Source organism: Camponotus vicinus, unplaced genomic scaffold (assembly GCF_025532165.1).
Source record: "Camponotus vicinus isolate PSW18456_S1 unplaced genomic scaffold, iyCamVici1.0 SCAF_5, whole genome shotgun sequence".
Lineage (NCBI taxonomy): Eukaryota > Metazoa > Arthropoda > Insecta > Hymenoptera > Formicidae > Camponotus > Camponotus vicinus.
The window spans coordinates 5,883,042-5,893,891 of record NW_028141977.1 but is presented as its reverse complement, the minus strand read 5'-3'; the positions used below and the strand labels follow the sequence as shown (position 1 = coordinate 5,893,891).

The following is a 10,850-nucleotide window of genomic DNA, read 5'->3' as shown; positions in this document are numbered from 1 at the left end:
TGTCTTGCTATTTTCAGTGGGTTCTAATCTTCTATCCTCCGTTCTGACCGACCCAACCCTCTCTTCGTTACACTGCTGAGCTACTGTGTTAAATATCATCTTATATTCCGTCGCATTCGTTGCTCCGTCTCCACTTTTTTGCTTCGTGTCGACATTTTTCGCTACTTTTGTGTGGTACGGTCTCCCATACCTGGCGCCCAATCATTTAGAGATTTTTCGCAAATATTTTGAAGTGGAAACACGAGATTGCGAATCACGCCGAAGGTGTGTCGAGGAGCCGACCGCGCGACCCTGTACGGTTCGGGAAATACCACGATCACAATATATAGGATGTGTCATTTTAAGTGATGCAGCTGAATATCTCGAAACCATGACGGTTTCGGTAAAAATATTTGAAACAAAAGTTATATGGTTTTAAGGGGGCCATAAGATGGTGTCATTGATTTTACCTTGAAAAGTCGTTTGAAGATCACATGAAGGTCACCTTCAATTTCTTAAATGGAACCCCCTATTTTTTATTACTTATTCTTGTAGCTTATCTCGAGAGCTTTCCAAAACACTATAATAAAGTATTTCCTCATTGAGTACTTTTCGAGTTATGAGGCTTGAAATAATTTCTTAATTTTACATAAACCATAAAATATCTAGTAAAATATTCATTTTTCGATTATCTTACCTTAATACTTTTATGTACAAAATAATAAGATAAATCAATTGGTATAAAGAAAGAACATAGTTGTTTCGAAGAAAAAATGTAATTTGTAATTAACAATTACATATTTTTCTTAAAAATAACTATGTATTTTCTTTACACCAATTTCAGACAATAGTTTTATGGTTCCGAGGGGAGCAGAAGTTGGTCATATCAACTTAATTGTAGGTGGCGCCACTTTCGAGATTTCTGCATGGCGGCCATTTTTTTAAATGGCAATCGATTTTTTTGTTCTAGTGAATGTTGTAGCATTGAGACGAATACAACGGTCTTTTATTTTTTTGAAATTGGATCATTTTTCACTGAGTTAGTGTTCAAAAGTTAATAATTAATGTAAAAAGCTTCCACCCCCATACAGTGTGCGTATTTCGTGACTCCAAACCGCCCTTCACCTCTCTCTCTCTCTCTCTCTCTCTGTGTGTGCGTGTGTGTTGTTTCTATCCGTTATTTGGACTGATTCTGTTTGATGGTCAACCAGCTCCAGACTACTTGACACGCATTTTCCCGTGCTTAGCATTACCCAGTATGAACGACGTGGACGTGGCTTGATTGACACACGCACGCGCGCGCACACACACACACACACACACACGCGCGCGCGCGCGCGCATAAATCAAGCACCCCGAATCGTGAGAGGCAAGGGGACTCACGTAAATCAAGCACCCCGAATCGTGAGACGCAAGGGGACTCACGTAAATCAAGCACCCCAAAAGAATAAAAACCCCGCCACGTCCACGTCGTTCATCCTGGGTAATGCTAAGCACGGGAAAATGCGTGTCAAGTAGTCTGGAGCTGGTTGACCATCAAACAGAATCAGTCCAAATAACGGATAGAAACAACACACACGCACACACACACACACAGAAAGAGAGAGAGAGAGAGAGGTGAAAGGCGGTTTGAAGTCACGAAATACGCACATTGTATGGGGGTGGAAGCTCTTTACTTTAATTATTAACTTTGGAACACTGTAACTCAGTGAAAAATGATCCAATTTCAAAAAAATGAAAAACCGTTGTATTCGTCTTAATGCCTGCAGCTTCAACATTCACTGGAATAAAAAAATCGATTGCCATTTAAAAAAATGGCCGCCATGCAGAAATCTCGAAAGTGGCGCCACCTACAATTAAATTGATATGACCAACTTCTGCTCTCCTCGCAACCATAAAACTATTGTCTGAAACATTTTTCCCAATATTTTTTACTTTAAGAGATATTCAGCTGCATCACTTAAAATGACACACCCTATATATACAGTGTCGCAGACCACCTGTATCAGCCGAATATCTCAAAAACTGAGCGCAGCAGACAAAAATATTTCAGACAAAAGTTGTAAGGTTTCAAGTAACGCATTACATGGCGATCAGTTTGATCTTGAAGAGTTATTTGAAAGTCACGTGAAGATCACCGTCAATTTCTTAAATGGAACCTCCATTCTTTATTGCATATTCTTGTAGCTTATCTCGAGGGCTTTCCAAAACACTATAATAAAATATTTTTCCCTCAAGTACTTTCCGAGTTATGAGGCTTGAAGTCATTTTTTAATTTTACATAAACCGTAAAATATCTTGTAAAGTATTCATTTTTCGAATATCTTACCTTAATACTTTTATGTACAAAATAATAAGAGGAATCAATTGGTCTAAAGAAAACACATAATTGTTTCGAAAGAAAAAATGTAATTTGCAATTAACAATTACACTTTTTATTCGAAACAATTATGTGTTTTCTTTACACCAATTGATTCCTTTCATTATTTTGTACATAAAAGTATTAAGGTAAGATAATCGAAAAATGAATATTTTACAAGATATTTTACGGTTTATGTAAAATTAAAATATGATTTCAAGCCTCATAACTCGGAAAGTACTTAATGAAAACTAACTTAATTATAGTGTTTTGGAAAGCTCTCGAAATAAGCTACAAGAATATGCAATAAAAAATTGAAGTTTCCATTTACAGAATTCAAGGTGACCTTTACGTGACCTTGACAACACTCTTCAAGGTCATACTGATATCGCCATGTAATGCGTTACTTGAAACCTTACAACTTTTGTCTGAAATATTTTTATCTGCCGCGCTCAGTTTTTGAGATATTCGGCTGATACGGATGGTCTGCGACACCCTGTATACATGTCAGGCGGCATTTTCCAGGACATCCTTTTATCTCCCCATTAGGGGTATAGGAACACCTTTCTAAACTCATGTATACTTCATTTCCAAGGATATCATATTTATTTACTTGGGTAATCTTTATTTGGTCGGTTTCGAGGCTATCAATTTTTGGCAGTTTCCAGGACTTGAATTTTTACCAGGACAGGCCTAGGAAATTTTTTTTCTATCTTGGTAGCTTTTAGGACTTGAATTTTTACCAGAACAGGTCTGGAAAATTTTTATCCTATTTTGGCAACTTCTAGGACAGTCAAGCTTGGCAGCTTCCAGTATTTCAATTTTTATCAGGACGGGCCTGGAAAATTTTTATTCTGTTTTGGCAGCTTTTGGGACAAATAAAACCTTGACAGTTTCCAGGACTTAAATATTTACCACAGACCTGGAAAGAGCGCCAGATCTGCTCATGCATCGCCTGGACGTGCTGCCAGCGCGACAGTCGATTCGTGTTAAGATCGAGGACCGATTCCTGGGGTAAGCTAATCAGCGGTCGACCAATTAAGAAATGACCTGGGGTTAATACAGAAAGGTCCGTAGGGTCGTCGCTTAGAGCGGAGATCGGACGAGAATTTAAACACGCTTTTATTTTGCACAGGAGCGTTACGAACTCGGCTCGTCACAAGGTGTGAGATCCCATCACTCTCTTAAGGTGATGTTTAAGACTTTTGACACCTGCTTCCCAGAGCCCGCCGAAATGTGGTGCCGCGGGGGGAATAAAATGCCATTTGACACTGTCAGTAGCGAGCGTGTCCTTAAGTCGAGGATCGTTTAAGAGAGCGCGAAAGTTTCGTTGAAGTTCGTGATCTGCACCTTGGAAATTTGTGCCATTGTCACTATAAACGTGTGACGGTAGACCACGACGGCCAGCAAAACGTGAAAAGGCAGCGAGAAACTCTTCAGTCGAATAATCATCGACACACTCGAGATGAATCGCCTTAGTTGCGAGACATATAAATACGGCGACGTAATGCTTGGTTCCCCTTTGACCACGACCGACAAATGGAATAATATTCATAGGACCAGCGTAGTCCACGCCGGTATGAGAAAAGGGAGGAGAAGGATTGACTCGAGGCTCGGGCAGGTTACCCATGACTTGCGTCGGGGTGTTCGCAGCATGTCTAACGCAAGTGACGCACCTGCGTATGTGAGATCTAACGATATTTCTAGCCGAAAGAATCCAATAATTCTGACATAAAGTTCTCAACGTCAGCTGTGTACCTCCATGAAGAGAGAGGCGGTGAGCCTGCTCGATTAGAAGTTCCGAAATTCGATGTTTCGGAAGTATTATCGGGTGACGCTCATTGTAACATAATGCAGTTTTCAAGCCGCCCGCCTAGGCGTATCAATTGATCCTTACCGATAAAGGGATTGAGAGAGCGGAGTTGACTAGATCTTGGAAGAGCAGCTTACGCGTTAAGCGCCTTCCACTCCGAGTGTAAGTGTGAGCTTTGTACTGAGCGAAACCAAAAAGCGGAGGCCTCGCTTAGTTCTTCCGGCTTTAAATTGGATGTATCGACTTGTAATGAAGCGACTTTGTTTTTCACGTTCTGAATAAAGCGTCTAAGATAAGCAGTGATACGAAGAAGCTTTGTCCAGCTTGAATACTTCGTCGGCAAGTCCCATTCCGAAGCCGTATCTACATGATGAACAATGGTTTTGCGGGCTTCGGAGAGCATCGTTTCTCGAATGTTGTACTGCAGCGGAGGTGCGTCCTCTTGAATCGGCCAAGAAGCGGAAGACTTACGAAGCCACGAAGGGCCAGACCACCACAAGTCGTGGGCAGTCAATTCAGAGGCTGACATGCCCCTAGAGGCGCAATCTGACGGATTGTTACGGGAGCGAACATGATTCCAACGCATCGCAGGAAGACGCGTCTGTACCTCTGATACGCGATTGGCTACGTAGCAGTTCCATTTAGCCGGGTGCTGGCGTATCCATGCCAAAACGATTGTCGAATCGGTCCAGCCATACAAAGGGATCCGTTCTAAATTCAAGGCGTTTCTAGTCCAATCCATCAGTCGACTCAACAAAACAACGGCATTGAGTTTAAGACGAGGAACGCTGACCGTTTTGAGGGGGGGCAACCTTAGTCTTGGCTGCGATGAGACTAATCTGAATATTTGTCATAGAGTGAAGAACTCGAAGATAAAGAACAGCGGCATAAGCCCTGGTAGATGCGTCAGCGAAACCATGAAGTTCGAGCCCCATTTGCTCGCGACTCGTTCCCGTCCATCTTGAAATTCGCACCGTACCTAGATTAGGCAATTCAGAACAGTACTCTGTCCACTGACGCAGCAGGTCAGCAGGGATCGGATTATCCCAATCGATTTGTCGCAACCAAAGCTCCTGCATAAATATTTTAGCCAAGATGACAATCGGGGATGCCCAACCGAGGGGATCGTAGAGCTTAGCAATGAAAGACAAAACAGAACGTTTCGTATGCACGGCTTGCATGTGTGGCGCAATCCGGAAGCGAAATGAATCACCGTGGGGCGACCACGCTAGACCTAATACATTTAGAGTGTCGTCCCTGTTAATGATGTGATCAGACGCTCCGCGCTGGTCTTCCGGGATGTCCGTCAGAAGCTCTAAGTAATTTGCGGTCCATTTGCGGAGAGGGAAACCTCCTCGATTCATGAGATCAACGAGCTGCTTGCGGGTTTCACGCAGAGTTGGTATGTCATCTGCTCCAAAAAGAATATCATCGACGTAAATGGAACCTTTGCATACAGCTTGAGCAGCCGGAAAAGCACTGCCTTCATCCAGCGCTAGTTGGTGGAGCACGCGCATGGCGAGATAAGGAGCTGACGCCATGCCGTAGGTAACTGTGAGCAACCGATAATGTTGCATTGAATTAGAATTTGAAGGACGCCAGAGAATTCTTTGGAAGTCGGCGTCATCAGGATGCACTAATATTTGGCGGAACATTTTCGCAATGTCCGCTGTATAGACGTAACAAAATTGCCGCCAGCGAGAAATAATCGCTGAGATGTCTTGCTGAAGTTTGGGACCGACCATGAGGTGGTCGTTCAAAGAGGTCCCATCGCGTGTTCTTGAAGAAGCGTTAAAACTACTCGGAGTTTTGTGGTCGAGCTAGACTCTCGTAATACAAAATGGTGAGGTATGTACACCGGGGGGAAAAGGAATGGTTCATGAGAGCTTACCTCCTCCATGTGACCCATGGATGCATATTCTTTCAAGAAATCGTGGTACAGCGCGGCCACTTCTGGTTTTTGTTGTAACCGACGCTCCATTTTCTGATACATAAATGAAGCTTTCTGAAGCGTGTCGCCCATGCGACTAGGGGGGCCGTTTTTAAACGGCAAACGCAGGACGTATCGTCCGTGCGAATTACGAGAATGTGTGGTAACGAAATGCTGTTCACACTGCTCGTCCTCTTCAGAGAGGGGGGCGCGAGAAGGAACGTTTTCATCTTCCCAAAATTTTTGTAGAAGAGAATTTGTATCGTCATCAGATACGCAATGCAAGACTGAAGTGGATTCCGGAAGCGAGGAGCTGCTCCCGGTCGGACCCGAAATTATCCACCCGAGTACTGTAAGTTGCGCGGTGGGGGTACCGAGAGGTCCTTGTCGGAGGTCTTAATAACAGTGATCCATATAGATCGGCACCAATAAGCACATGAATCGGGTGATTGCTAGACGGATGAGGATCCGCAAGGGATAGGTTGCTTAGATGCGGCCACGATTCGGCAGGTTTGGTCTGAGAAGCTGTATAAGCGGTGATTTTTTGATATACGTAACCGGTAAATAGAAATAAAGGGCCTTGTCCCGAGCACGGTGCAAGAGATAGATTCACACAAGACTTGGCGACGCCGCTGAATTTTTCACCGAAGCAATGTATTTTCAGACCGGTACGATAACGCTTCGTGCGCATGGCTTGGCAAAGCGATTCCGATATAAAGCTGTACGTAGAGCCCTGATCCAATAAAGCACACAATTTAAAGGTACGACCCTCCGCGGTCGTGAGACTGACCCAAGCGGTAGCGAGTAGTACATGAGGGGGAGAGTTCATATTTTTTCGAGTCATGTGAATGCTTTGACGCTACTGCAGCAGATTGCGGCGCGGGAATACTCGGAAGCGACGCTTTATTATTTGACGATGAGTCCGAGGGAGACGCGGCGGCGCAAGAGTCGAGTCTCCTGTCGCGAGCGTCATTATCGCTGTGAAGAAGAGAATGATGCGCGCGACGGCAAGTAATACAACGACCTTTGCTTTAACAATTCCTTAATTGATGATCCGGTCTCAGGCAATTAAAACAACATTTATGCTGACGCGCGAGAAGTCTACGCTGATCAACCGATTGAGCTAAAAAACTGTCGCACTTTGCCAAGCTATGATTACCAGAACATTTGACGCATTTAACTGTCGCAACATGATTAATTGACGAACGAGATTTATTGTTCGAATTATTCGTCGCAGAGCTAGACTGCGTGTTGTAGTCCGCCAAACCGCGAATTCGACACGTCATAAAGTCGTGTATCTCCTTATATGTAGGATACACATCCAAATTACCTCGCATCAGGCTTCATTCATTGCGGGTGCGCGTAATGAATTTTTGCGAAATAATGTAGACCAACAAATCGTCCCACTGACTGACCGGACGATCCAGATTCGTCAGTGCAGCAAGAGAAACGGAGACGTTATCTCGAAGTCTTTTCAATTCACTAACTGTTTCGGTTTTCATTTTCGGTAAGTCAGCGAAGGCGTGAATGTGCGCGTGAATAATCGCGTTCTGATTATCGTATTCCTTGGCGAGGAGTTGCCATGCTGCATCATAATTCGCGTCGGAAACTCGAATATTACTGACAAGTAAGGCGGCATCACCGGAGAAACTCGCTTTCAAATAATGAAGCTTTTGTGTGTTTGATAAAGAATCGTTAGTCGCGACAAGAGACTCAAAGATACCGCGGAAATTTTCCCATTCCGAAAAATTACCCGAAAATTTCGGAAGCGTGATACGAGGTAATTGCAACGCAGTTGCAGACAGCGAGTCACGAAAAGATGATTCGTTACCTTTATCGGAGGGAGCCGTTTCGACTTTTGTAAATTTACCGATCGCATCGTTGAGATAGTCCGCAGCCTCCAAGAAGGCATCTTCGACATCGAGTATCTCGTCCTTAGCGAAGTACTGGGTTGACCTTTGTTCCTCCGTAGTGGCAGTCTGCATCAATCGGACATGTAGAGCTTGACATTTTTTCCACAGCTCCTCCAAGTTTGAAAGTCGTCCCTTCGTTTTCGAAAGAGTGATGTTTTGTTTTGACAGCTTCTTATAATTGACCAATACTCGCTTGATCGATTTAATTGTGAGCTCCTGCTCGATCAGAAGATTACGAAGATCCTGGGACATGATCGTTCTTGAATCCGCTCACGATCCAGAGAGAGATTGCGCGAACGGTGTGTGAATACACTGAAGAAGCGCGACGATTGCGCTGCGAGCCGGTATACGACTGCGATATAGCCAGATTGTCCGAGGTCGCGGAGAAAAGCGAGCACTCGCGACAAACACAAAAAAATTCGGCGAACGTCCTTGTTCACACCATAAGGGCACTGATCTTTAGAGAGCGAGTGCAGAACGCTCGTAGTTCAAACTTGCCAACAACGCAGCAGATGTCAATGCACAATAATTCAAACCGCGGAGTTGTCAATTAACTCGCGGCAGGAGCTAAACTCGCGACTCTGTCAATCCTCGAGCTCTTCGAGTACTCAGGAGTCGGAGACGCACACAGCGCTAGCGAATAACGTGTAAATGCACGTGAAAAGCACAACGGATGTGCTAAGGGCGTGTACGGGGCAGCGATATAGTCTTGTTGTCCGAGGTCGCGGAGAGTACGCGAACACTCGTGACACTCTCAAAAATTTGGCGAACGTCTTTGTTCACTCCTTAGGGCACTGATCTTTAGAGAGCGAGTGCAGAGTGCTCGTAGTTCTGTGAGCCGGTAACTTTTCACTTTCGAAGCAGTCACCTTTTTGAAATTGTCAATTGATTCGATCCACCCACTTATCACAGCATTGCAGGAGGCGGGGTGAGAATCGAGCGCGCGAGAGAGAGATCGCCGATATCAGCTGCGCGTGGCTCGCGAGAGTGAGAGAGAGCGAACGAGAGTGAGAGAGAGCGAACGAGAGAGCCTGAGCGCGAAGGATTGTTGCGTCTCGATAGATCCGGCTCGAAGGACCAATGTTTTTAGTAATGCCGATCACACGATCAATAGTTCGTTAACAAATTTCGGTCTTCGAAAGGCAACGCGTCGCATTTGCTCCGCTCTCCGCCGCGGGTAAAGGAGAAATGAAATATCACTCCGGTTTTCGTTTTAAAGAACCGCGATGTATTTTCTTGTTATATCACTGCGTTTTACAAACTCTCGCTCGATTAACAATATCTCGAAACAACGATGGCGAGCTAGGTAGCGAACGATCTCGCTCGATTAATGTAAGTGCTCATGGCTCACTGCTGACTGCTGAGTCCGGGAGAGCTGGCCGGTCGTGCTTGCTACGTGAGATCGACTCGTCGATTGCTAATTGGCCCGCGAAATATCACGCGAGGTCGCGAACCAATAATGGTCGCATTCCACATTGTGCGAGGAAGTTCTCGATATGGCAACAAATATATCCTTTTCTTTGTCGTACAGGCTCTCCGGGAGCCACGTGTCTATCACGCGAGAAATTTCGAGAAAGTGGCGCTCGAAACCTTAATAATGTTTAATAAAACAAGTACATACAAGTTTATTTCAATTATTTATTTCATACAATACAATAATAATAGTAACATGATTCTTATAGCTGATAAGTATGTATTTATAATTTATAAGAACTAGTCTATATTTGTCAAGAAAACAAAATTTTCCTACAATAAAACTTGTAAATTTCATTATTATATCATATGTCGAGGTAACTCGTAGTAGTGATTTTATTTATACAGGGTGTCCGATTCGTGAGGGACCAAACGAAAAGTGATGATAGATTGGGTCAAACTAAGAAGAAAAGTCCTCTACCATTTTGCAAAATTCGCAATAATTATTAAGTAATAAGCAAAAATGTCTCGGCGCATGAGAAGCGGTAGACCGCACGCATCGAGCGACGAGCGACACGCGACATATGATACCGCGCCGAACAGTATTAAAAAGTATTGTCTTTTCGTTTCTTCGATAGGAAAATGATGCGCTATCATTTCCGCACCACCTTGCGGTAGATAGCTTGGTGCGTTTTTTTTATAGTGGTTTCCCCAGTAGGCCTAATCCACTCTCATTATTTAATGCAAAAATTATTCGAAATGTCGTCCTCCCTCTCGTATACAAAGTCTAATCCTTCGTATAATATCACGCGTCGCACGGTGCGCCATGTTTGGTGTAATGGTATTGAAGGCCAACAATAGCTTCACGTACTTCATTTTCTGTATCATTACGCCGCTGCTCGATTAGATTTTTTATGTATCCCCATACAAAAAAGAAAAATACGTTCAGGTCTGGCGACCGTGCCGGCCAAATGATCGGGCCACCACGACTTATCCATCTATTTGGATAATGCGCGTTTAATATTTCACGTACTTTACGACAAAAATGAGCCGGAGCTCCGTCATGCTGAAAATACAGTCGCGCCCGTACACGAAGGGGCACATATTCGAGAAGAACTGGCAACTCGTTCTCAATAAAATTTTTATAAATATCGCCAGTTAAACGCGGCGGTAAGAAATACGGACCAATCTAGAAATTAAGAACGAAGAAATTTTACTTTAATAGCGAAAAAACGCGTTACAATCATTTACAATAGTGAATGGAATACCGTACAAATATAGATGAAATCTTTCAACCGAACGAACCATTGCTAACATTTCAAGCTCAAAGCTATGATAATTATTTTCTGACTGATTGGTCGTTTAACTAAAGTAAGCTATTGGGGACCATACACCCTCTTTTTGTTTCTGTAAAAGAATAGCTCCTAACCCATTTCAACAAGC

At 43.7% G+C, this 10,850-nt stretch overlaps 3 protein-coding genes across 3 annotated transcripts; all 3 read right to left on the bottom strand.

Moving 5' to 3' along the window:
- Positions 1–3,494: 3,494 nt before the first annotated feature.
- LOC145972344 (uncharacterized) lies at positions 3,495–4,680 on the bottom strand. The gene is made up of 2 exons (XM_083100901.1): positions 4,289–4,680; positions 3,495–4,014 (listed from the first exon to the last, which is right to left on the bottom strand). Exons 1-2 carry the CDS (start codon positions 4,678–4,680, stop codon positions 3,495–3,497), a joined length of 912 nt encoding a protein of 303 aa, XP_082957027.1.
- Positions 4,681–4,924: 244 nt separating this feature from the next.
- Positions 4,925–5,896, bottom strand: LOC145972342 (uncharacterized). Its single transcript, XM_083100900.1, has one exon. The coding sequence runs from the start codon at positions 5,894–5,896 to the stop codon at positions 4,925–4,927; it is 972 nt and encodes a 323-aa protein (XP_082957026.1).
- A 1,528-nt stretch (positions 5,897–7,424) lies between these two features.
- Positions 7,425–8,246, bottom strand: LOC145972341 (uncharacterized). The gene has a single exon (XM_083100899.1). The coding sequence runs from the start codon at positions 8,244–8,246 to the stop codon at positions 7,425–7,427; it is 822 nt and encodes a 273-aa protein (XP_082957025.1).
- Positions 8,247–10,850: the final 2,604 nt, after the last annotated feature.

What these genes read in the sequence shown, in the direction of transcription:
- LOC145972344 (XM_083100901.1), bottom strand. Translation starts at nt 4,680, where the DNA reads ATGTCAGCCTCTGAATTGACTGCCCACGACTTGTGGTGGTCTGGCCCT. An exon ending in GAGTGGAAGGCGCTTAACGC is followed by an intron (nt 4,015 to 4,288) that starts GTAAGCTGCTCT and finishes TCACATACGCAG; the next exon opens with GTGCGTCACTTGCGTTAGAC.
- LOC145972342 (XM_083100900.1), bottom strand. Translation starts at nt 5,896, where the DNA reads ATGGTCGGTCCCAAACTTCAGCAAGACATCTCAGCGATTATTTCTCGC.
- LOC145972341 (XM_083100899.1), bottom strand. Translation starts at nt 8,246, where the DNA reads ATGTCCCAGGATCTTCGTAATCTTCTGATCGAGCAGGAGCTCACAATT.